The sequence below is a fragment of the Lynx canadensis genome, chromosome C2 (genome assembly GCF_007474595.2).
Source record: "Lynx canadensis isolate LIC74 chromosome C2, mLynCan4.pri.v2, whole genome shotgun sequence".
In the NCBI taxonomy this organism is placed as follows: domain Eukaryota; kingdom Metazoa; phylum Chordata; class Mammalia; order Carnivora; family Felidae; genus Lynx; species Lynx canadensis.
Window position 1 is genome coordinate 157,994,904 of NC_044311.2, and position 26,751 is coordinate 158,021,654.

General features: G+C 50.1%; 1 protein-coding gene across 7 annotated transcripts in view; it reads left to right on the top strand.

Moving 5' to 3' along the window:
• Positions 1-26,751, top strand: part of PCBP3 (poly(rC) binding protein 3) — a 130,997-nt gene that overhangs the window by 39,227 nt on the left and 65,019 nt on the right. For all 7 annotated transcript variants that reach the window (XM_032594800.1, XM_030329398.1, XM_030329397.1 and 4 more), the window contains exon 2: positions 21,595-21,724. In XM_032594800.1, coding sequence (XP_032450691.1) covers positions 21,715-21,724 — 10 coding nt within the window. In that variant the 5' untranslated portion in view covers positions 21,595-21,714. The remainder of the gene's footprint in view (positions 1-21,594; positions 21,725-26,751) is intronic.

The following is a 26,751-nucleotide window of genomic DNA, read 5'->3' on the forward strand; positions in this document are numbered from 1 at the left end:
ACTCCCGCCCACTGCTGTGGTGGCCTCCCAGCCCCCAGAGGCTTCCGTGATGGTCGGCATGGCCTGGGCTGTGCTGTGGGGCCCCGTGAGTCTCTGGTTTCCATGGCCCACACGGGCCACCTGGGCCGCCAGTCTTGGGTCAGCTTCTCCCCTGCTGGGCATCATCGGGATGTTTGTCACTGGGGCCGAGAAGTGACTGTGCCACCTCTGCTCACCTTTGGCTGGGTAGAGCAAGTGCATGGCGAAGTGTGACACGGTGGGCCAGGAAGTAGTGTGAGCCCGAGGGAGGAACGAGGCTGCGCTGAGCACACACAGGCGCTCTGACCGGAAGGCACGATGTCTGTCTGGCGCAGAGAAAATCCGTCTGCCGTCCTTTGGCCCCTCGCCCTCCATCCTCCATCGCTTCTGCCCTCCCTGAGCCCCCGTATGGGGCCTGCCCACCTCCTCTGAGCAGGCCCTCGGCCATCGGCGGGAAGGCTGTCTGCGTATATGTTGCCAGCACTAGGACGGGGCAGGGCATCTTGGGTCTGACTCTGGGGAGGCCGCTGGCCACCATTAGCGCCGCTTGACTCTGGCCTTCCCTCTGGGTGTCGGAAGAGACGGCCCAGCCCCTTCTACAGCTTTGCCCCTGCCAGGAGGAGCGATGGCCCTGGTCAGGGCGCCTTGGGGGTCCCGGGGCACGTCGGGCAGGCCATGATGAGAGGGCCCAGAGGTTCGTTGCTTACCAGCCACGTGGCCTGCCCGGGACGCTGTGTGGGCCTCGCCCCGCTGTCAGGGTGCACCAGACCTCTTGCTGTGATTCCTCATCTCCTTATATTCTTACTCATCCAGAATAAGTGCATTATGGCTTTACTCCGGGCTTGGGAGTTACCTTAGGCAGTGGGGACATGGTGCACTCAGCATTTAGAGGAGGGGGACAGGTGGGCAGAGACGCGGCCTCTGCGTGCTGACCGCAGTGGTGGCGGCCTGCGAGGCTGCTGGGGAGCCAGGGAAGCAGTGGCTGAGCTGTGTCTTGGGCCGTGGGCAGGAAGCCACGTGCCGGGGATGAGCTCCGGCAGAAGGAAGACAGCTCCATGGTGCAGGGAGCACTGGTTGGGGGGGACGACAGCAAGCAAGGCCTCACGGGCTTGAGTCAGGCTCCCAGCTGTGGCCTCAGGCGTGTCTCATAGTTGCTTCACGGTCCCCTGTCGTCTCTGGGCCCTTGTCCATGCCCGTCTGCCCAGCAGCATCGCGTCCCCTGTGCTCCAGGAGGCAGGCTTCTCTGGCAAGTGGGGGTCTCCGCCCCAGGCACCATCCCGAGCTCTGGGACTTCTGTGTCCCTGGGCTCTTTCTGGGTGTGCCCATGCCCACGAACCCAGCTGTGATCCACGCTGTCCCCAGGGCTCAGATCAGCACTTCATTGGAGACAGACAGCCACACCCATGCCACACACAGCCCTGTAGCATCTGCATAAATGTGGGCCGTGGGGACCCTGCGAGCCTGGGCCTACCAGCCCCACCCGTAGCGATGCCGGCTCATCGGAGCCCCCCTTTCCATGCGGACTCTGGGTACCTCCTCCGAGCACCCCTCCCCGAAGGTTCTGGAACACATGGCTTTCCCGAGCCTCTGCAGCAATACCAAGCAGGCTTGTCACTATGCTTCAAGAGGACCTGTGCAGGCCCACTGACACCTCAGAGTGTGTCACTCAGGGTGTGGGGGTCACTCAGAGTGTGGGGTGGAGGGAACGGGAAGGCTGGGGCAGGAACCTCCAGGCTGTGCTGCTGGGAACAGCCCGGGGACGCGTCCCCTGAGGTACTGGGGCTCAAGCCCCTCGCTGGGGGAGAGCACAGGGGGACAGGACAGCCTGTCCCCAGTGGAGACAGCCAGGCCAGGGTGGCTCCCCACACTGCTTGTGAAAATAATTGCCTGTCCTTTGACAGTTATGTAAGTCACATTTTTAGTGAAACAACATAATTAATGATTTGGGAGTATGGTATGCTAATAACTTTTACAAGCCACCATTAAGATGCTGCAAATATTTCACGACTAGGCTTAACAAAAGGGAAAGGACTCAAAGGAGCCTAATCCCCGTCTGCTTGACCACTGCAGTACAGGAATCCGGGGGTGCCTTCCGCCCTTCTCGGGTGGCCCGCCTTCCTGGGCCCGCCACCTCAGCAGCCCCTCCCTGTTGCCATCCAGGTGCCAAGCCGAGTCCCCCCCACCCCCGCACTGTCTTCTCCTGGGAGTGAGGTTTCCTCCCCCCCCGCCCCCCCCCCCCCAGCCTCGTGGCTTCACAGAAAGGCCTTCCTGCAGCCTCGAAAGGAGGCTCCCCCGAGGAGTCTGTCCAGGTGATGCTGGGGCTTGCCCCTTTGTGACAAATCTCCCATCACACGGGCTCCCTTGTGTCTGGGCCCATCCCGTGGGGTCTCGGAGCCTGTCTCACGGTCCTGGCCCACTTTTCCTCTCATCCCTGCAAAGCGAACCGTGGACGTTTCTGCCACTGCCGGAAGCGCTGTTAGTAAAGGCCCGGCTCGGCCTTTCTGGAGTGCAGACAGCCCCTGGTCCTCTCGGCTGTTGTTCAACGTTGCGTGGCCCGCGGCCCGCGAGGCCGACACGCCCCTGAGTGCGAAGTGCCCGGCTCTGCCCAAGAGACGGGGGTTTGTATTTACCTCTGTTAGATCTGTTCAGAGAAGGGAAGGGCCTGATGTGTTCTGGAGTCATGTTTCATTTTACAAAGTTTGGCAGAACTGATTGATTAGTAAACTTAACTTGTCTACTTACTCCCGCTTACAAAATTAGCTTCAGGCAAGTCAGAGAGTTTTCTGTGGCTACAGATGGCAGGCTGGTCGCTGAAAGTCTGCTTGTAAGTAACGTGGAAGTCGAAGCAGAATCTTCTGAATAGCCCGTTTCTCACCCTGAATGATATCTTATTGTACAAGCTTGGAGACCTGATGGCCCATCAGAACTTCAGCTCCGGGGGGTCAGCCACCTTCAGCCTCGCAGAGACTCTTGCTCGTACCCCTGGCACGCGTCACAGTCCAGGGCGAGTCACGGCCCCCAGCTGTCCGTGGCGGTTCCTCAGGCCATCGAGTATTCTGGGGACAGGATGAGAACCTAAGGGGCCAGGCGGAGTCTAACGGGAACTCGCGCCAGCGGGACTCGCCGTGGGGCAGGTGTGTCGAGCGCGTGCTGCCCGGGGTCTCGCCCAGGCCTTGCGGGCGCCGGCCAGAGTGGCCGTCCCGTCCCACAGACAGAGGCCGAGGGGCTCTTGAGGCCCTCAGCGTGTCCGCGGTGCCCCACGCCTGGAGCTGCCGTTTTTTTTTTTTTTAATTTTTTTTTTCAATGTTTATTTATTTTTGGGACAGAGAGAGACAGAGCATGAATGGGGGAGGGGCAGAGAGAGAGGGAGACACAGAATCGGAAGCAGGCTCCAGGCTCTGAGCCATCAGCCCAGAGCCCGACGCGGGGCTCGAACTCACGGACCGGACCGCGAGATCGTGACCTGGCTGAAGTCGGACGCTTAACCGACTGCGCCACCCAGGCGCCCCTGGAGCTGCCGTTTTAAGCCAACTTGGCAGTGAGGTTATCACGCGTGAATAGAGTTATCGTTTACCCTCGACATCCATAATGTTTGTGCGCTTCTCTCGTGAAGTAATATAGAGTCGCAGGCGGGAAGAACCCCTAGATCATCGGTCCAGTGAAGGACATTGTTATAGAGAAGGAAATGCCTCGGGCATGGTTATTTTCCAGGCCGTCTGATGCTACAGCCTGAAAACTTCAAAAATGTAGTAAAACCGCTACTTGTATGTGCTTGTGCAAGCTCGGTCCTTTTTTTTTTTTTTTTTTTTTTTTTTTTTTTTTTTTACTTTTCACTTTGGCCTCTGGCAGCTTATTCGCCCAGACTGGCGGGTTCGGCCGTGGCCTGAGCTGGGGGACATGAACTGAGGGAGGGAGGGGCCCCGGGGCCAGAGCTGCTCCTGGCAGGAGCCACATCTCTTTCTCCAGGACTCTCGAGGACACACGAGGACTCACAACTGGGGTGCCAAAGCCTGGCGTGTTTGGCTATCAACGTGGACGCAACACGTGGGGACAGAGGTCCAGGGCAGAGGGGTGCTGAGCGCTGTCAGGCGATCTAGGAGCAGGCGGCCTCTGTCCCTGAGCGGGAAACCGCCCAGGGGGTAGGAGCGCCTGATGTTTGCCGGGCCTGCAGGCCCAGTGCTGCGGGGCTTCTGTTCCCTATTTAAAGTCAGAAAGTGAAATTTGAATACGATCTCTGATTTTTAAATGTTGGAAACAAATTCACACCACGCGGATCAGTCCGCTCACACTAGGCAGCCACTGTCTGGGCATCAGAGTAAAAGCCCACACGCGGAGAAGGCCCAGGCCGCGCCAGGACGTGGTTGGTGAGCAGAGGGAGTGGGGACTGTCCTCGCCCTCGGTGCAGAGGCGGACCCATGTCCCTGGCTCTCAGAGGCTGGTGATCATTACAGCTCCCTTTCCCCTGAGGAGGCCTGAAGCCACGGGTCCTGAGACCGTGGGAGACCTTTGAGACAGAGGGAAGCGGTGAGGACCCCGCTGAGGGCTTCTTCCTCTGGGCCGGCCGGTCCTGGTGCATCCGGAGCGTGTCCCCGACGTCACGGTGTCGGGCACAAGGTGCTGCCGCTCCCTTGGCATATCGCTCGCTGTAAGTCACCGCTAAGGATGGAAAGGCTTTGCTTTCCTGCTAGCCGGGGTCTGTGCCGAGCCGGACATCTCCCAGGTCATGCAGACTGCCGGGCGCTGGCCGTGGTCCAGTCGGCGGGCAGGGGTGATAGCTCTGGGGCCAGGCTCTTGGCTGCCCTCCAGCGCAGTCTGGTTAGTGTCCGCTAAGGACGTGCCTGACGGGTGGCGTCTCTGCGGAGCGCGCCCGTAGCGGCCCTGTCCTTCGCTCGGTCACAGAGTCCCGCGGGTTGAGCAAGAGAGCTTGTGGGCACAGAGCTCGAAGTAACAGCATCTCTGAAACTTTGCACAGATGAAAGAGAAAACTGTGAGCAAAATGGGCCACCGGCTCCAAAGGAAACCCTGTTTTTAAAAAGCAGGGATGGTCTCTCATAGTGTAGTCCGGAGACAGCCGCCGCAAAGGTTTCCTTAAAGAGGCGCAAAGCAGGACGGGGGGTGGTGGAGTGCACACTCACAGCAAACCTGGAGCGCCAAGTGAGAGCCCAGTGTGCCGGCACCTGCGCGGGAGGGCGAGGCAACAGAGAGAGGCCAGGCCAGACACGGCCATCCATTATTTCTTTTTGAAGATATGAGTAAAATATGAATATATTTATGTGTAAAATACATATACAAGTATATCTGTGTATTTCTTTTGATTTTTAGGAGAGTTTATATTTTCCTTGGCTTTATAGTATTATCTGTAAAATTCACAAAAATCCCTCTTTTCTTTTTTCTTTTCTTGTGTGTGTGCGTGTGTGTTGATGTGCTCTCACAAGCAAGTTTATGGGTAGCGGGAAGCCTCTTACCCTCCCTCCAGACCTCTCCCAACGTTTCATGTGCTGCCAGGTTTCTCCCTCTTGGTGGCTGGAAGCCTCCCCCCGCTTACCTTCCCACCTCTGCTCCTACTTTATAAGCCTTATCAATTCTTTATCTCCAATCTCCAGCACATGTAACATTTACACACCATTTTGTGTCATTCACCATGAATTGTGTCATTTAGTCCTGGTTCTGGAGTTAAATATATCTGCTGCTTGTCACCGTATCTTACGACGAAATTTCTCCACGTATTTTGTGGTTGGCCGGGACCCACCCTGTTCGGTTCTTCGCAGTAGAAATCCCAGATGTTCTTCCCCAGGAAGATGTCTCCTGTGTCCCCGCATATTCCTGTTGTCATATCTGTGGCCTTTACCGTGCAAGTGTCGTTTAGCTGCATAAATGGTTTTGCTTATATTTTTTTCACCTTAGTGTCTTAAGAAGGTTGCTTTACTTCTGCAATTGCTGTTGAGAAGTCTGACCTCCCTCCGGTGTTCTTTTCATTAGAAGCATGTGGGACCTTTTGCTTTGGATGCCCCCAAAGACTTCATCTCTAATATCTAATTTAACATGCGATTTGCTGCTATTTGCTCAGGCCCGAATTTCAGTAACACAGTGTGAGCAATCACGAAGTAGATTCAGACTCTCTTTTATTTCAGGCGTGTTTGGAATGTACACGCGTATGCGTGAAGACGCAGCGGGTTGCACTTACGCACGTACCTTGGCTCTCTCTTGCCCAGGTGTTGTGTCTGTCATGTCTTCTTGAATCTTCTTCCTGCACATCTGTTTCATTTTCTTTCCTTGTTTCTGTTCTCTATGTTCAGAAGTGCTTCTCACTTCTGAAAAACAATCGAGTTTATTCCTGAGCTCTATCAGCCACCTTTTGGCATCTTGCTGTTTTCTTCTCATTTCACCTTGAGATGTTCTCATTCCAGATGGTTCTCTGTCCAACAGTGAATATTGTTGTATATTTCTGAGATTCCTGAGGACTTGGAGCCCTCAGCACTGTTTAAATTTCCTACAAGCTCCTAAATGGTTCCTTGCTCCTTCCTGCCTCCCCTCCCTCCCTCCTTTCTTTCGCTCTTTGTTTTCACTTGCCTGGAACTTGGGGACTCGAGTCAGCACATGCTTCCTGGGGTTTCTCCATTTGCTCTCAGAATATTCACCTCGATTCCCACCCAGTGTGAGTCTCTATTTCTTTGTGGAGGGTTACTGTCTGTGGGGAGTTTCTGAGTTCTGTGGCTCAAAGGACCGTTCCCCGCTTAGCGTCTGTTTACTACAAACACGGTTCATCTGGTGCTTCGCGTGGACTCTGCTGCTGGGTTCGGGCCACATCTACCCCCGTTCTTGGAGTCTGACAGACCGCTTGGCATCCGGTTCTACTGAAGAGGCCTCGGGGGTTTTTTCTTTGTTAATCTTGTTGCTATATATGGGAATTTTTAAGGAATTTAGAAAACTAAAAGAAAAAAACTAACCTGTTGCCATGACCATGGTAGTGAATTTTGATATATACTTAAGTCCCAGGAGACTTGATAATTAATTAAATAAATAACAAATCATTATTAGTGCCCTACGTGGTTGATATTCATTTCCTTACATTCACATTTTTATAATTTTTATTCTGTTATTTCTTCCTGCAAATCCAGTATTCTTTCTGAGACCATTTTCGTTCTGCCTGAACGGCATCCTTTATAATTGACTTTAGAGTGGGTCCACTGAAGACGAGGGTCCCCATTTTCCGACCCTGGAAACGCTTTCAGTCACCTTCATTTGTGAAGGATGATGACATGTAGCAAAGAACTCAAAACGGACAGTGATTTTCTAGCACACTGTAGCTCTAATTCAGTTCTGTTCTGGTAACCCTGCTTATTGTTGAAAAGGAAGCCTTCGGTCTAACTACTGCTCCTTTGAAAATCATCTCATTTACTTCTTTGTTTGATTTTAAGTTCTCTTCTTTGTCTTTGTTTTCTTGAGACTCTATTATGATGTGACTAGTGTGAGTTGCTCTGTGAGTCTTGCTTGGGATGGGCTAGGTCCCCGAGCGTGCGGGTTTGGTGTCCTTCACCAGCTCTGCCTCTTTAGATGGAGCCCGGGCGCCAGGCCCCCCCTCCTTGGAGCCCGACGGGAAGTAGGTCAGCTGCCTGCTCGGTAGGAGCCGTCTCTCGTCTCTCGTCTCTCGTCTCTCGTCTCTCGTCTCCCGCACGGCCCGTCTGTTTCTTCGTGGCGTACGTTTCGGACCGTCTCCTGTGGCTTAGTTTCCAGCTCATGAATTCTCTTCGGTGGTACGCGGTTCCGTTGTTAGACTTCCTCACTGGGTTTGAAACTTTAGGTGTTGTAGCTTTTTATTTTAGAATTTCTCTGTTCTTTCTTTCAACTTTTCTGTAACGTTACTTTTAACTTTTATTTCGAAAGAATCACAGGCTCGTAGGAAGTAGCAAAAATAGTACAGTCTCCCGGAACATTCGCCCAGCTTCTTCCAGTGGTAGCATCTTACATAACTATAGCACAGTGTCAAAACCGGGAAAATGACACCGGTGCAGCACTCCTCATTAGACTGCAAACGTGATTCCAATTTCACCCCTTCCTACCTGCACTCCGTTGGCTGTGTGTAGCGGTAGTAGGAGTAACAGGAGTAATGGTAGCGGTCGCAGTGACCGTAGAAGTGATGACATTGGTACTGACAGCAGCACTGGCGGTGGCGGGAGCGGCAGTGATCGTGGCGGCGGCGGCAGTGGGGATGGTGGTAGGAGCGGTGGTAGTCGTAACCGCAGCGGTAAGAGTGGTGGTAGTAACGGCAGCGGGAGGAGCAGTTGTAACAGCGGAACCATGGTTGTAGCGGCAACGACAGCGGTAGCGGTTGAGTAGTGGTCGTAGCAGCAGTTGGATTCTGTGCAGCTTCAACCCGCGCCCGGGTTTGCATCACCACCCGCAGGATGCAGGTCTAGGATACAGGACCGCCCCCTTCACCGCCGCTCGCAACTGCCTCGGGGCGCCCTGAAATATTCACCCTCCCCCGCACTCCCATCTCTGCCCCCTGGAAATCAGGAATGAGTTTTCAGTCTTTATAATTATGTCATTTCCAAATGTCCTATAAACGGAGTCGGTTTGCACCCTCTTAACATTGGCTTTTTTCACTCCACGCAAGGCCCTGCAGATCCGTCCCCATTGCTGTGTGTGTGTGTGTGTGTGTGTGTGTGTGTGTGTGTGTGCATGTGTGTGCGCGCAGGTATCAGTGGTTTGCTCCTTTTGATGACTGTGTAGCACTCCATGGTGTTGGGTGGACCACAGTCTCACCACCCACCCACTGAAGGACATTCGGCTTGTTTCTGCTTATTGGCTTTTGTAAATAAAGCGGCATCGTGAGCTCACACACAGGCCCCCGTGTCAACGTGTTTCTAGTTCTCTGGCATAAATGCCCCAGAGTACAATCGCTGATTCTATAGTGAGTGCGTTTTCACTCTATAGAGAATGATTTTTCCAGAGTGGCTGTACCGTGTCCCACTTCTGCAGAAATGTAGGGGACATCCAGTTTCTACACCTCCCTGCCAGTATTCGGCACGATCGCTATGTTTCCAAGTTATCCTGATAGGTATGTAGCGATACCTCTTTGGGGTCTTAATTGGCATTTTCCTAATAGCTAGCGATGTTGAACAATACTTTCCTGTACTTATTTTTTATCCGTATATTTTCTTGGAAGATACGTCTGTTATGACTTTTCCTTCTTTTCTAATTGATTTTTTTTAATCCCCCCTCTCCCTCCACCCATCTCCTCTCTGGTAACCATCAGTTCTCTATAATTAAGAGTCTGTTTCTTGCTTTGTCTCTCTCTTATACTTTTCCCCTTTGCTTGTTTGTTTTGTTCCTTAAGTTTCACATATAGATGAGACCTTTTGGCATTTGTCTTTCTCTGACTGACGGATTTCGCTTAGCATTTATACTCTCTAGCTCCATCCATGCCGTTGCAAATGACAAGATTTCTTTTTTTTTTTAATTGCTGAATAATATTCCATTGTGTGTACACACCACATCTTCCTAACCGTTCATCCACTGATGGGCACTTGGGCTGCTTCTGTAGTTTGGCTGTTGTAAACAATGCTGCTATGAACATTGGGGTGCGTGCATCCCTTTGAATTGGTGTTCTTGTATCCTTTGGGTAAATACTCAGTAGTGCGATTGCTGGATCATAAGGTAGTTCTATTTTTAACTTTGTGAGGACCCTCCATGCTGGAGTGGCCGCACCAGTTTGCATTCCCACCAGCAGTGCAAAAGTGTTCCCCTTCTTCCACATCCTCACCAACATCTGTTGTTTCCTGAGTTGTTAATTTTAGCTGTTCTGACCGGTGTGAGGTGGTATCACATTGTGGTTTTGATTTGTATTTCCCTGATGATGAGAGACATTGAGCATCTTTGTATGAGTCTGTTGGCCTTCTGGATGTCTTCTTTGGAAAAGTGTCTGTTCATGTCTTCTGCCCATCTCTTCACTGGATTATTTGTTTTTTGGGTGTTAAGTTTGATAAGTTCCTTATAGACTTTGGATACTAACTTTTTATCCAATATGTCATTTGCAAATATCTTCTCCTATTCTGTAGGTTGCCTCTTAGTTTTGTTGATTGTTTCCTGTGCAGAAGCTTTTCATTTTGCTGTAGTCAGTAGTTTAATTTCGCTTTTTTTTCCCTTGCCTCAATGGACATATCCAGAAAAATGTTGTTATGGCTGATGTCAGAGAAGTTACTGCCTATATTCTCTTCTAGGATTTTTATGGTTTCAGGTCTCACATTTAGGTCTTTAATCCGTTCTGAGTTCATTTTTGTGTATGGTATAAGAAAGTGGTCTAATTTCATTCTTTTGCATGTTGCTGTCCAGTTTTCCCAACACCATTTGTTGAAGAGACTCGTCCTTTTCCATTGGATAGTCTTTTCCTGCTTTGTTGAAGATTAATTGACCATGTGGGTTCATTTCTGGGTTTTCTATCCTGTTCTATTGATCCGTGTGTCTACTTTTGTGCCAGTACCATACTGTTTTGATATCTACAGCTTTGTAATATAATTTGAAGTCCTGAATTGTGATGCCTCCAGCTTTGCTTTTCTTTTTAAAGATTACTTTGGTTACTCGGGGTCTTTTGTGGTTCCATACAAATTTTAGGATTGCTTGTTCTAGCTCTGTGAAAAATGTTATTGGTATTTTGATTGGGATTACATTAAATGTGTAGATTGCTTTGGATGGTATAGACATTGTAACAATATTTGTTCTTCCAATCCATGAGCATAGAATGTCTTGCCGTTTCTTTGTGTCTTCTTCAATTTCTTTAATCAGTGTATTACAGTTTTCAGAGTACAGGCCTTTCATCTCTTTGGCTAGGTTTGTTCCTAGGTATCTTACTAGTTTTGGTGCAATTGTCAATGGGACTGTTTTCTTAACTTCTCTTTCTGCTGCTTCCTTATTGATGTATAGAAATGCAACATATTTCTGTACGTTGATTTTATATCCTGTGATTTTACTGAATTCATTTAGCAGTTGTAGTGGGTTTTTTGGTGGAGTCTGTCGGGTTTTCTGTATGTGGTATCATGCCATCTGCAAGTGGTGAAAGTTTTACTTCTTCCTTATCAATTTGAATGCCTTTTATTTCTTCTTGTTGTCTGGTTGCTGTTGCTAGGACCTCCAGTACTGTGTTGAACAACAGTGGTGAGAGTGGACATCCCTGTTGTGTTCCTGACCTTAGGGAGAAAGCTCTCAGTTTTTCCCCATTGGGGGTGATGTAGATGGCCTTTATTATGTTCCCTCTAAACCTACTTTGTTGAGGGTTTTTATCACGAATGGATGTTGTACTTTGTCACATGCTTTTTCTGTGTCTATGAAAATGACCATATGGTTCTTACCCTTTCTCTTATTGATGTGATGTATCACATTGATTGATTTGCAAATATTGAACCACCTTTGCAACCCAGGAATAAATCCCGCCTGATTGTGGTGAGTGACTTTTTTAATATTGTTGAATTTGGTTTGATAGTATTTTATTAAGAGTTTTGACATCCGTGTTCATCAGAGATATTGGCCTGTAGTTCTCTTTTTGAGTGGTGTCTTTGTCTTGTTTGGTATCAGGGTGATGCTGGCCTCAGAATGAATCTGGAAGTTTCCCTTCCTTTTCTACTTTTTGGAATAGTTTGAGAAGAATAAGTATTAACTCTCCTTTAAATGTTTTAAGATTTACCTGTAAAGCCATCTGGTCTTGGACTTTTGTTTGTTGGGGGTTTTCATTTGTTTGTTTTTGAGAGAGAGCGTGAAAGTGAGAGTGAGAGTGAGAGAGAGAGAGAGAGAGCATGCACACACATGCGTGCATGCGGCGGGGACAGAGGGAGAGGGGGAGGGAGGATCCAAGCCCCATCGTGGGGCTTGATCCCATGACTATGAGATCATGACCTGAGCTGAAATCAAGATTTGGACGCTTAACTGACTGGGTTTTTAAAATTTTGTTTTGTTTTATTTTGTTTATTTTGTTTTGTTTTGTTTTGTTTTCTTTTCTTTTCTTTTATTACTGACTCAGTTTCTTTGCTGGCTATAGATCTGATCAAATTTTCTATTTCTTCCTGTTTCAGTTTTGGTAGTTTATTTATTTTTAGGAATTTATCCATTTCTTCCAGGTTGTCCAATTTGTTGGCATACAGTTTTTCATAATATTCTCTTAGGATTATTTGTATTTCTATGGTGTTGGTTGTGATTTTATTTATTTGAGTCCTTTCTCTCTTTTTTTTTTTCTTGGTATGTCTGGCTAGAGGTTTATCAATTTTATTGATTTTTTTCAAAGAACCAGCTCCTGGTTTTATTGATGTGTTCTATTGTTTGTTTGTTTTAGTTTCTGTATCATTTATTTTTCTCTTATCTTTATTATTTCCTTCCTTCTGCTGGTGTTAGGTTTTATTTGTTGTTGTTTTTCTAGCTTCTTCAGGTGTAAGGTTAGGTTGTTTATTTGAAATTTTTCTTGTTTCTTGGGGTAGGCCTGTATTGCCAGCTTGTAATTGATTTTTTTAAAATGTTACTGTTGAGTTTTGACTATGCTTTATATACTCTGTATGCTAGTCTTTTGTTGAATATGTGGTTTTCAGATATTTTCTCCACATTTATAGCTTGTCTTTTCATTCTCTTAACAGGATTTTGCATAGCAAAAGTTTTTAATTTTCATTAAGCCCAATTTATTGATTTTCCCTTTCATAGATTATCCCTTTGCATCAAAGCTAAGAACTCTGCTCACCCTAGATTCTGAAGATGTTTCTCCTGTGATTTTTTTCTAAAAGTTTTAGTTTCTTGTTTTATTTCTAAGTCTATGATCCATTTTCAGTTAGTGTTTGTCTAAAGTGTGAGACCTAGATCGAGGTTCATTTTATTGCCTGTCCTATTGTCCCAGGACCATTTAAGACTACCTTTTCTCCATTGAATTGTTTTTCCACCTTGTCAAAAATCAGTTGGGCATATTTGGATGGGTTTATATCTAGGTTCTCTGTTCTGTTCTGTTGGTCCATACTATTTTGAATACTGTAGTTACAAAGTAAGACTTATTATGGCATTGAGTGATTCTTTTTACTTTATTCTTTTTTATCTGCCAAGATTTAAAAAAAGAAATTGTTGGGGCGCCTGGGAGGCGCAGTCGGTTAAGCGTCCGACTTCAGCCAGGTCACGATCTCACGGTCCGTGAGTTCGAGCCCCACGTCAGGCTCTGGGCTGATGGCTCGGAGCCTGGAGCCTGTTTCCGATTCTGTGTCTCCCTCTCTCTCTGCCCCTCCCCCGTTCATGCTCTGTCTCTCTCTGTCCCAAAAATAAATAAAAACGTTGAAAAAAAAATTTAAAAAAAGAAATTGTTTTAATGTTCATTTTTGAAAGTGAGAGAGACAGTGTGCAAACGGGGGAGGGGCAGAGAGAGAGGGAGACACAGAATCCGAAGCAGGCTCCAGGCTCTGAGCTGTCAGCACAAAGCCCAACTCAGGGCTCAAACTCATGAACCGTGAAATCATGACCTGAGCTGAAGTCAGACACTTAACTGATTGAATCACCCAGGCGCCCCTTCTCCAAGATTTTCGAGGCTACACGAGGGTCTGCACCTTTCCGTATAGATTTTTGAATAAGCTTGTCTGTGTCTACAAAAAAACATCGCTGGGATTTTTTTTTTTTTTTAAATTTTTTCAACGTTTATTTTATTTTTGGGACAGAGAGAGACAGAGCATGAACGGGGGAGGGGCAGAGAGAGAGGGAGACACAGAATCGGAAACAGGCTCCAGGCTCCGAGCCATCAGCCCAGAGCCCGACGCGGGGCTCGAACTCACGGACCGCGAGATCGTGACCTGGCTAAAGTCGGACGCTCAACCGACTGCGCCACCCAGGCGCCCCCGCTGGGATTTTTATAGGACTTGTATTGAATCTTTAGATCAATTTGGAGAGAAGTGATATTTTTACTATGTTGAGTCTTCTAATCCATGGATATGGTATGTCTCTCCATTTATTTGGGTTTTTTTAAATTTATTTCATCAGAATTTCACAGTTCTCAGCATACAGATCCTGTACATGTCGAGTGTATGACTAAGTATTTCATTTTATTTTGAATAATTTTAAATGATACTGTGTTTTAAATTTTGGTTTATTTGTGTTCACTGGATCTAGAAATGCAGTTAATTTTTGTGTATTACTCTTATATTCTGCCTTTGTGAACTTACTTATTAGTGCTAGGAGGTTTGTTCTGTTTTGTAGATTCCTAGAGATTTTCTACGTAGAAAATTACCATCTGCAAAGAGACATAGTTTTATTTCTTCTTTTCCGGTCTATAGGTCTCTGGTTTGTTCTTCTTGCCTATGGCAGTGGCTGGAACTCCCAGTGTGCTGGATAAGAGTGGTCACTGTGGACAGCCTTGCCTTGTTCCCAGCTGTAGGGTAAAGCATTCAGCCTGTCACCATTAGGTATGATGTTAACTGTTTGTAGATGCTGTTTATCAGATTGAGGGAATTTTCCTATATCCTTAATTCACTGGTATTTTTTATTGTGAATAAGTGTTGAATTTGTTAAATGCTTTTTATGCATCAATTAATATGACCATATGGTTTTCATGCTTTAGTTTATAGATATGGTGGATTATATTGCTTGATTTTTTTTAATATGGAGCCAGCTTTGCATACCTGGATAAATCCTGATTGGTCATGGTATGTAAATCTTCTATACATTGCTGGATTCATTTTTCCAATTATAAAAAATTAGTTTAGTTTATTCATGTCTATGTTCGTAAGGCAAATTGCTCTGTAAATTTCTTTTTCTCTACTGTCTTTATCTCTGGTTTTGGCATCAGGGTGATAGTGACCTCACGAAATGAGCTGGGAAGAATTCTCCTTCGGTTTTCTCTAAAAGATTGTCTAAGGTTGGTGTTCATTCTTCTTTAGATATTAAGATTCTCCAGTGAAACCATTTGGGCCTAGAGATTTCTTTTCCGGGAGCTTTGTATTACAAATTCAGTTTCTTTAATGGGTATAGAGATGTTGAGGTTGACTGTTTCATTTTGCCTGATTTTTGGGAGTTTGTTGGTTCTTCATATCTTCTGTCTCTTTGTGAAGCTTCAGAGATTTGGCTCAAGCACGTTCATAAATGCTCATGATGCATTTTTACGGTTGCTTTAAAATCCTTGTCAGAGGATTCAAACATCTTTGTCGTCTCCGTGTTTAGCATTTGTTGATTTCTTTTCTTTTTCATGTTGAGATTTTCCTAGTTTTTGGAACAATAAATGATTTTTATTTGTATCCTGGAAATTTTGGGTATAATGTTAGGATATTCTGTATCTAATATAACTCTCTTGTCTTATATGAATCTCAGGCCTCTGCTGACCCCATGTGGGGCACCTTGTTTACAACAGACTGGAGTGGAGGTCCAGGCCTCTCCCTTGGTCTCGCAGGTACCTAGGCAGAGGGAGGGGTGCCTTGATACTGCTGGGTAGGAGTGGGAGTCTAGGTTCCCCATTAGGGCAGGTGTGTGGTGTGTGTGTGTGTGTGGTGACTTTCCTGTCGTCATCGCTGCCTGCAGTAGGGCCGGTATCGTCAGAAGCTCTGTGGCATGCTGGCTTTCCTGTTCCCAGTCCTCTGCCTGGAGGGGGAGCAGACTCTTCTGGAGACTTGTTTGTGCCCTGTGGTGCTTTTAGGTTGCAGGCTTTCCCAGTGACTAATGTGGAATACATCGGAGAGAAACAAACCAGTGGTGAGCTCACTGCTGGGTCATTCTTCAAACCCTGAGCACCGCAGCCAGCCTGCCTTCCTCTCTCCCCTTCCCCAGGCTTTCTTTCTTTTATTTCATATTTAATGTCCTGAGTTTTTCGTTGGACTCGGCAGGAAGAATGGGGGAGCCGCATCTGCTCCATCATGTCCAAGACCAGAGGCCCTGTCTTCCCTACAGCTAATACCGTCTGTGCCTTCTTGATCCGTTTCGCTTATCAATGTCATCAGAGGGCTGGGTATTTTTAGACCTTTTTGGAAGAACTAAATTGTATCTTTGTTCGTTTTCTCAATTGGCTCATATCTTGTCTTAACTTCTGATCTATCCTTTGTTATTACCTTCTTTCTACTTTCTGTGGGTACTTTCTATTATTTTCTAAATTCTTTTTTTTAACATTTACTTTATTTATTTTGAGGGAGAGACAGAGACAGAGAAAGAGAGAGAAAGAGCAGGGGAGGGCCAGAGACGGAGAGAGAGAGATTCCCAAGTAGGCTCTGTGCTGACATGGGCTGGAACATGAACCAGGAGAGCCTGACCTGAGCTGAAATCAAGAGTCAGAGCTTAACCAACTGAGCCACCCAGGTGCCCCTCCTATTTTCTAAATTAAGCTGGATTTTTTACTCCCTAATGTTTGATTTTATTCTTAATATAGGCCTTTAAGGCCATAGGTTTTTCCGTAAATTCTACTGTAGCCACTTGCCACAGTGTTTGGCGTGCTGCGAGTTTATTGGTCTAGTTATTTTCTAATCTCATTGGTTCAGTCCATCCATTTATTATTCAGAAGCTTTTTAAAAAATGTTAGGTCCAGAGGTATTATAAAGCTATCCTTTGCTAATGATGTCTAATGTAATTGCCTCGTGGGTGGAGAGCACAGTCTGTGGATTCCGCATCTTCAAAACTTGTTGAAACCTGCCCCGTGAGTTAGAGCATCGCCAAGTTTTGTTTTGTTCCCCGAGAGCTTCGGGAGAGCGCACAGCCTCCGGGCGCGGGGCGCGGGGTGACGGGCACACACAGCGCGCGTCCGCGTCCCGTGCTCCGCGTCCCTACTGCGACCTCACCGGATCTCGGCACGGCTGCTGGGGCGCTGGCACCTGTGAGAGAGGCAGCTTGCGGGTCCGCTTGGGTTCCCCGTCAGACTGAACCCCCAGTTCTGGGCCCTCCTGGCGTCTGAGGGCTTCCCCTCTCACGTGGACTCCCACGTTATCTCTGGCTGCGTCTGGCTGAGCCTCCTGAACTTTCTCCCGGCTTTTCTCCTGTCCCTCTTCCCCTCCGGTCTGTGGGCCACAGAGAGCCAGGCTGCTTGTGTGAAAACTTCGGGGTTTATCGTTTTTGTCTGATTTGCCTCTTTTTGTCTCACAGCCCGCACACACCCCCGTCTTCCCCAGACCCCCCCCCCCATTCTTTCCGTGCCCGTCAACCCCCCTCCCAGGGTGGTTCCTGGGTGTCCTCCACTCCGCCCTCCGCCCTGTCCCCTCCTCACCCTCTCCCGCACTCCTGCTGCCGGCAAGAGGGCCAGCGTGGTGGAGGCCAGTGGCAGGGAGGAAGGGGAGGAGAGCACTTTGCCTCTTAAGAGTCTGACGTCGCCTTCTGGAGAAGCCCAGTCCCTTCTCTGAGCACAGACAGCAGCTCGTGAGCTGATTAGCCCCGGTGCACGTGTGGCGAGCGCGTGTGAGTGTGTGTGCACGTGTGGAGTGCGCGGCTGAACGGGCTGCTGCTGTCTGCTCGGTGCCCAGGAGGCCAGGGACGGCCCGCGGCATTCGGCCTCTGAAGCTGATTTGTTGTGGGCGGCCTGCTCAGTAAGACCCTGGCTTCGTGTTTGTTCTAGTGGGTTGTTCCGGAGGGAAGGCGTGGAGGGTGACAGCAGGCACGTTCCCTCACGGCACCCCCGGCTCCCTCCCTCCCAACGCCGGCCGTGTTTTGGGACGGGCGACCGCAGCGTGTTTCCTCCGGGATTTTCTGTGGAACTCCACGGAATGCCTGGTGTTCCCGGCTCCCTGAGTGCCGTGACGTCGGAGAAGTGGGTCACTGCATGAATGGGGCTGTTTGTCACGCCACTTCAGAGATTTTCTGGCCCCCTTGTTTCTTACCAACCTAGGGACATTCAGGGCTCTCTACCTTGATAGACTGGTTCCCTTTACGTATGAAGTTGGATACGAATTTAGACTAGTTCCCTAAAACGAGTGTGAATTGCGGATGGGATGTCCTTTGGGTAAAGGTCACTGATTTCTGTTTTATTGCGTTGTCATCAGAGGCGCTGTCTCTGCTGCTCGCGTGTGCCTTACCCCCTGCTCACCCGCCCTGCTGGAATCTGAGAGCCGCTGGGGGGAGGGGCAGGAGTTCTCCTCCCATCTGTTCCCCCGGGTTTTCATGTGGCCTCTCACTGTCCTTCAGACCTGCTTGGTGGTTGGGTCTGTATCCTGATGGTCCCCTCTGCAGAGGGGAATCCTCCAGTTGTCGTGAAAGAGGAGAGCCAGAGGATTTCTGGGGGCCTGACGCCTCCTTCCAGAAAAGTTCGATCATCCCCCTTGTTTTTACACCTGCCTGCAGCTCTTACCTTGTAGCCACGATTTGCCTTTGGAGCCGTTCTAGAATCCTGCATGAATTCCTCATGGCTTGGGTTTCAGCTTTCCTGGCTTAGCCAAATTATTTACCACGTTTTCATCCACTTTCCAGATTCCAGTGTTGTGTTGACAGCTCGTGTCGGTTGTCCTCTCTTCTCCTGATTTTTCGGTCCTTACGAGGTTGTGCCTTTTGATTTTGCGAGTGTTATTTACGTGCACTTTCTGTGAGAGCGGAGGTAGACACGTTCTGCACGTTTCATGAGAGGTTTCTTTCGCTGCTGTTTTTTAAACTTTTGAGTATATATTGCCTTTGGTTTTTTTAATTGAACATAATTCACATATCATAAAATCCACACTTTTACAGTGTACATTTTAGCCGTTTCTAGTATATTCACCAGGTGCGCAGCGATCACCGCTGTCTGACGACCGCACACGTCATCGCCCCCAAGGAAGCCCCGTACGCATCGCTAGTCACATCACTGGCCCTGTGCCCCTCCTTCCTCAGCCCTAGGAACCGTGAGTCTGCGCCCTGTCTCTGTGGACACCTCATCTGCATGGGGGTGTCCAGGGTGCGGCTTTCTGTGCCTGGCTCCTCTCACTCAGCATCACGTTTTCCAGGTCCACCCCTGTTGTGTTATGAAGGCTCATTCCTTTTGTGTGGCTGAATGATATTCCATTGTGTGGCCAGACCACATCGTGTCTATCCATTCATCCGCCGATGGGCATTTGGGCTGTTTCCACTCTTTGGCTATTATGAATATTGCTGCTGCGCACACTCATGTACACGTTTTTGGGTGAACACGTTTTCATTTCTCATGAAATGAGACTCACTCTCATTAGGAGTGGAATCGCTGGGTCATACGGTAACTCTATGTTGAGCATAGCTGCACCATTTTCTATTTCCACCAGCATAGAACGAAGGGTCTGGTTTCTCCACATCCTGGCTGGCACTTGTGATTTCCTGTTTTCCTGCCCTGCCTCTCCTCTTCCTCCTCCTCCTCCCCCCTTCCTCCTCCCCCCTCCTCCTCCTCCCTCCTCCCCCTCCTCCTCCCCCTTCCCCTCCTGCCCCTCCTCCTCTTCCTCCTCCTCCTCCCCTCCTCCTCCCTCCTCCCTCTCCTCCTCCTCCCCCTTCCTCCTCCTCCCCCCTCCTCCCCCTTCTTCCCTCCTCCCCTCCGCTCCTCCTCCTTCCTTTCCTCCTCCTTCCCCTTCTTCCTCCTCCTCCTCCCCCTCCTCTTCTTCTCCTCCCTCTCTTCCTCCTCCCCCTCTTCCTCCTCTTCTTCCTCCTCTTCTTCCTCCTCCACTTCCTCCCCCCTTCTCCCACCTCCTCCCCCCTCCTCTCCATCCTCCTCCTCCCTTCCTCCTCCCCATCCTCCTTCTCCCTTTTTCTCCTCCCCCCTCCTCCCCCTCCCCTCCTCCCCACAGCCTCCCCTCCTCCTCCTCTCCTCCCCCTCTCCCTCCTCCCCTCCCCCTTGTCCCTCCTCCTCCTCCTCCCCGTCTTCCTGTCCCTCCTCCTCGCCCTCCTCCTCCCCCTCCTCCCCCCTCCTCCCCTCCTCCCCCCCTCCCCATCCTCCTTCTCCTCCTCCTCATTATAATTGATGTCATCACTGCTACCATTCTTACCGGCACTGCTATCCTAGTGGGTACGAAGTGGACCTCACTGTGCATTTTCCTAGTGACTGATGTGGTGGAGCATCACGTGCTGATCTGGCCGTCTGTCCATCTTCCTTAGACACATACATACTCAAATCCTTGCACGTTAAAAAATGTATTTATTGTTGAGTTGCAGGAGTTCTGTCTGTGGTCTGGATAGTAATCTCTTCTCTGATACATGATTTGCAAGATTTCCTCCTATTCTGCTGGTTGTATTCTCTCTCTCTCGTTAGCCCCCTTTCATGCACAAACGTTCTTAATTTTGGTGGAGTCCGATTTATCTGTGTTTTGTCATTGTTGCTGTGCTTTTTGGTGTTGTAATCACACCTGGGATTGCCCAATCCAATGTCATAAAGATTTTTCCCGAGGGTTTCTTCTAAGCGTTGTAGTTTTAGCACCTAAGCCTAGGTCTTTGGTCCATTTTGACTCAATGTTTGTATGTGTTGTGAGGTTCATTCTTTGCATGCGGGCATCCAGTTGTCCCAGCACCACATGTTGCAAAGACCATTGTTTCCCCCATTGAATTGTCATGACATCTCTGTTTAAATGCTTCCATTGCTTTCTGATGAATTCCCACCGACTGACCTTAAGACCTAACTTGGCAGACACCGCCTCTCTGGCCGTCCAATCAGTAACACACTGAACCTTTTCCTGCACTCATGTGTGAGTGTCATTCCAACTGAGAACGCTGTGTGCCCATATGGAAGACGCAGGTTCTTATTCAACAGTACTTTTCATGGAATTTCCTTGCATTTGGTGTTTTCCAGTTTGTTTTGTTTTGAACGTCAGTGTTCTGCACAGATAGGACCTTTGAGCTTGGAAGAAAGTCACTCAGTGCTGTGGTTTGTTGCCTAAAGTGGTTGCCTGATTGACTTAGAGAAAAGCAAAGACCTTGAACATAGGTTTCTAATTATTTTTGGTGCCATGACCTTACAATTCCAAGTGTTGGATGCTGTTATAAATAAGCCTTTTAAGATGTTTATCACAATAATTCAGGGAGGTCAAAATATACACCTATGGGATAGAGTTATAACACAGCAAAGAGGATTAAGTATGAAAATAGCTACTTGTGACTGGGGATTAGATTCCCAGTTTGGGCAACTAAAGTGAATTCAGAAAGTAAAAATTCAGGGAACTTAGAGCCAGGTGAAACTGAGGTTGTGTGGAAAAACACTGGTGGTGAGGAAAGCAGGTCTGCCTGGACGAGAGTGTGTGCCCCGACGGATGAGCACACTTCCTGTGAGGGTGAAAGCCAGCAGTGCATTTCAGTTAATGTGCAATTTCATGAATGTTCGTAAATCAGTGTTGCGGGAGGGAGAGGGAGAGAACGGGACCAGACGTTGTCAGTGGAAGGTGGACTGTTTCGTTTACATGCTCAAAAGTTGGTATAGTTTTACCAAATAGCTTATTTTGGACTTCTCATTTATAAAACGGAAGCCTCCTCGTGTTCAGGGCTGCCTCATTGGGGGCGGATAGGGCAGTGTTCCCAGGATACGTTCTCCCGGGCATTTCGTCTCCATTTCTCGCACGTGCCTTCTACTTGAATGCTTAAGACACGTCTACTGCTCTGTCAAGTGCAAGAAACAGGTCTGTGGAAGCTCGGTCCTAACGGGCAAGGTCATGACTGTGCACACTCACATGCTTGTGTTCTGTGTTTCAGGTAGGTGAGCCTCGGACGAGTCAGCCCTGCCTGTCACCAGCTCCAGCTGTGATGCTCTAAGTCACAGTAAGTCTGAACACTTGCTGTCTATGGACCTGCTCTGACTCTTAGAGCCTGCTTATGGGGGAAGGTGAGTGACTGCAGATATGTTTCGTCTGCCCGTCTGTCAGTGTACCGGGAACGCAGGTAACAAGGTCAGACTCAGCCTCGAGAGCAGTGAGGCGGTACGTGTTTGACCCTCTTCGTGTAGGAATGGCTTTCCTGGCTGAGCCCGAGGTGGAGTTTGAAGAAGCAGTCTAAGCTGAGGCAGAGCATTTGTCCATAGCTTTTTCTCTTGAATGTAGGAGGAGTGCAGGAACCCTGAGAACTATGTTCCCCTAAGTGGTCCCTGCTTTGACCCCTCCCGGCCCTCCTGCCACCACTCTGTAAAGAATGCCGGGTGGGGACTCTAAAGAGCTGGGTCTGTTGTTACTTTGTTTATTTGTGTCATAAACGAATGTGAGCCACGTGCCAGGCCCCCGTGCTGAGCACTGCATGCGAGCCTGGCCCTACGACGGTCCCTCCGTGTGCGAGAGCGTGCGGCACCCTGGGTGTGGGTGTGCACGGGCAGGTGTGTGTGTGACAGGGGTAGGGGCATGTGCGCACGGGTACAGGAGCACGTGTGTGTGCGTGTAGGAGCACGTAGGCAGCGTGGGGGCGTGGGTGGGTGTGCATGTGTGCAGAGCGGGTGTGCGTGTAGACAGGAGTGTAGGGGTGTGTGCACAGGTGCGAGAGCATGTGTGCTCTGTGCCCCTGTGCACTCCAGCACCCTGAGGTCCAAGTACTCTCTGACCGGCCTTACGGGCTCTGAGCCTGCAGGACGGGCTTTCTCCGGCCTCAGATCGAGGCCTCGGGTTCCTTCCATGGCACACGTGCCTTGGTCATCCCCAAGCCGGTTGTAGTTTATTCATCCGTGTGTTGATGTTACACGGGCTTTGCCGAGGCCTCGAGGATACATTCCAGTGTGCTTTACTGACCCAGAGACACGGAGGTGGCCATCGAAAATCTTTAAGCTGTGTGATTTATTAATCCAGATCACGACACAAACATTATATAGGCTCTGAATTAACGTACCTCCCAGGTGGCTGTCAAAGAAACACGAGCGTTTTGTAAATGTCACAACTTAATAGTAAGGGACACTGAGCTCTTCACCGACTTTCCGAATGTTTTCGTTGTTCTCGGTACCAGCTTCTCTCTGCCCTGCCCGCATGTTGTCTGTCTGAATTTGTTTGTTTTTTAATTGCAGCTCAGCATTTTAATCCCGTGGCGCTTGACCCAGTTCTGTAAGCCTGTGTCCTGTGTCGTTTTGCTCTTTTCTTTTGTTCTTCCCACTGAGGATGGTTAAAACCATTTAACCTTCCAGGTGTCCGGTCGGGCTGAATGTCAGTGACTGGTCACAGTGGACTTGAACTCTGCTGGATTTGGACGCGAGCCGGATGAGAAACCTCCTTTGTCACAACTGGTGTGTCCCAGGCTGTGGTCAAGAGTGAGGCCAGTTATGTAAACTAGAGCCGGGGCCGACCGGGGTTCTGTGGAGGACAGGCCAATAGCAGCACCAGACTCTCACCAAAGCTGGGAGCCGGGGGGGCCCCCACAGGGCTGTCTGCCTCCTTTCCAGCTCGTGCGGATGGGCCCTGCCCTCTGCCTGGCCATGCTTGCCACCTACCTGTGTGCCAGATGGTCTGGACCTCTGACCCCATGTCAGGCACGGGCCGTGGCTGCAGACGCAGCAGCTGGAATCCATTGAAACAGAAACACATGGCCATCCGGGAGGTGACTGGCACTGAGCCCAACACGTCCCAGTGAACCCGAACCCGCGGGGTGCCCACGGCTGGCCGACTCCAGGGAGATGTGGTGCGAGCAGGGGGGGTCTCAACCCTCAACCCCCGTCCCATTTGCCACGCGCCCTCCACCCGGAAACTGCCCGAGGTCACATCCTCACTTCTGCCCCTGGCAGCCGGGGTGCCCCTGTCCCTTGGTTTCTCTGGGCCTCTAGGCTGGACCCCCTCTTCTCCTCTGTGGCCCCCACACCCTCAGCTCCTTCTCTGTGGCTGGTGACCCTGGTCCTTTGTGTCCCTCCTTCATACCGCTTCCTTTCCATCAGGGCTCTCTCCGCTTCCTACGCACACCAGACAGGCACGCCCCTTGGCAGTTTGCCTGCTCATGACGACCACCCACCTCTCTGTGCCCCGGACGGAACAGCTGGCCTGGCCGTCACCACTTGCTCACCATGCACCAGACCTGCCTGGCAAGGTCCAAGGCCTGACCCGGGCCGACTCCCAGCCAGCGTTCAGTCCCTACCCCCACCCCGGCTCTCAGCGGCACTTGACGCCGTCGGCCGCCCGGTGGGCAAGAACCTGTTTTGATGGCCTGAGCCTTGTGACCGGGAGCAAGCCACGTGTGACCGTGCTGCTCTTTCCCGTCTGTCAGGGAGTAAGGACAGTCCTGGACGGGGACCTGCTGCAAGGCGGGAATTAGCCAGCAGCGCCAGATACGCAGCAAGGGCTGTGCTGGCTTTCAGCACCCTCCTCGCTTGGCCGAGAGCGGTTGACATCCCGGGGACTCCGTGCTCCATGGGGCCCTGATGACAGAGCCCGCCCGGGGTGGGGGGGGGGAAGCACAGGAATGGCCCCTGTCACGGCCGGCTTGCCACTTTGTGCCAAGCTTCAAGTACATATGTCCTTCCACCCAGGAATTATATCTGTAACTGTGTTTTCCAAGGAAATACGAGAGGGGCAGAAAGAGGTCCACCCAAAGATTATTGTGAGGACATTCTTTAATACGACAGTTCAAAACCTGGGAATACAGGCATTGCGGGCTGGTTACACTCTTCTACATACAAGTGCGTAAGATGTTATGCGTGATAAGAATAGTGAGAATACCACGGGGAGTATGATCGCGGTTATGTAGATTTAAATATATTGACATAAAAATATTTCATATGTAATGTTCAATGAGAATAACAGGATGAATGTGGGTGGTTTGGTCCTATTTTTGTAAAAATACAGTGACGCACACGTACTAGAGAAAAGTCTGACTAGGCGGACCTCGAAGTGTCCCACTATCAGGTGGTCTCCCTGAGTAATGATATTACAGGTGATTTTTTGCAGAAATGCATTTTCTATCTTTGTCTGTAGTGAGCATCCGATATTTGTGCTGCCTTTAAGTTTCTTCCCCGTGCTGTACAATCAGGCTGACCTTGGTCAGTAGGACCCGCAGGCCTCCACTTCCCGTGCACCTGTGTGGCTTGGAGAGCCCCCGCCTGTCTTCATAGCCAGCGGTTCCTCTCTGCATCTGTGTTTTTATCACGTGTCCGCATCTGATTTCACGTGAGGTGGTGAATTACGGTGATAAGTACAAGGTGGACCGAGGGTGGCTTTCTCCTGCTCGGTGCCCGTTCGGGCGGGTGGACGGACCACCAGCCGCCTCTCGCGGGCCGAGTCAGCCGTCCTGCCGGTGCCGCCCACACCGGAGCCCGCCGTCGGGATGGCTCTCCAGGACACGCAGCGCTCACGCATTTCCAAGCTTATGTGTGCGGCTGGCTTTTCAGGCCTGGACCCGGCAGCTCCAGGTGACAAAGAAAAAAAATGGGGAAAGGAGAGAATTGGCGGTTGGCGCCGCCTCAGGCACCTCATCTTGCAGCTCCGGGACCAAGTGTGTGTGTGTGTGTGTGTGTGTGTGTGTGTGTGTGTGTGTCGGCGGGACCGGCTCCGTGCGGGGCCGAAAGCAGCGGACGGCTGAGAGGGGCAGCGACAGCTCAGGGCCCGGGAGCTGCATTTCCATCACAGCGGCCCCGCCCACGCCTTCCTCCCGGAGCGGCTGCCGAGGTCCGTGGCCTGCAGGCGCGCACACTTGTGCACTGGCCCCTGTGTGGGGAAGGAGTCATTGAAATGACAGCACATCAGTGCCGGGTGCACCCCTCCAACGGAGTGAGGGGAGTTGGGTGAAAGTAGGTCACATGTGCCCGGTCCCATGTCACGAGGTTTCCAACCTGAGGCCAATGGGATTTGTAGCCTCCTTTGGTTAGGACGAAACCCGCTCTGGTTTTTCTCCTTTAGCATTTCATCTTCTCTAGACAAGGAGAGTGGCCATCTGTCTGATCGCTGCATCCGGCCGGCCCCTCTCGACCTCCCAGAGCCGCTTTGTTCTGAGGTAAGGCGTGCTGGGGCCCGGGGAGGCCACTGTGGCCGGGAGAACAGGCCGTGTGTCAAGTAGCGGGGCGCGCGCAGGTCGCCGGGAGGTGTTAGGAGGGCCTGCTGTGGCCAGTCCAGCACTTTCCCTGGGACGGACAGAGTGGAACCGGTGTCCTGTCTGCAGTCGTTCCAGACGTCCGGGCGATGACACTCACTTCAGGTTCCTTTTTAAACCCCGGGCTCCTCTGTAGGGATCAAGGTCAACTGTTCATAATGTTAAAGTGTTACCATGTAGAAAGACGGATGGTGCGATTTTACAGCCCTCAGTGACTCTGGGGCCAGGCGTAGGACTAGGGCTCCCGCGCGCGTGCTGGCCGCCCCGCGGTCTCGGGCCCCGCACTCTCAGTGCGGCCAGCACCTTTGTGTGCGGACTTCAGCCTCCGCGCTGAGCAGGTGAGCTGCTGGCTTCCGTTCGTGCGAAAGCACCGTGGAATCCACGTATCAGAACCAGGTTAATCCGCGTATGCTTTCCGTGCACGGACAACACGCGCTCTTAGAGCTCATTACTTACGTTGAGAGATGGCATCATTCTCTTGTGTGTGGGCGCTCAGCGTGTGAGTCCTTCGTGATAAAGCAGATGTGGAATGTGTAACAGTTTAAACGTGTTTGTAAAGCTAACAGGAGTTTTAGAGCTTACAAACGACAAACAGTTTTTCGCTGTCCTGTAAATGAGCTGAAATACCCAGTAGCTCGGGCATGTTTTGGCAGGCCACGAGTGGGCTCTAAAGTGTTTGTGGTGTCTGTGCAGTGGGCTGACCTCTGGAGCCACACGTAGACAAAGACACACTCCTGTTCAGGTTGGCTGGAGGAAGATGCTTCCAGAATAGACTTTCAGAAGCGAAGTCATGATGGTATTTGATTTGAGGATGTTCTGCAGGAGAAAAGCTTTTTACCTTTCTGAGATAAAATATTTAAAATTTGTGTT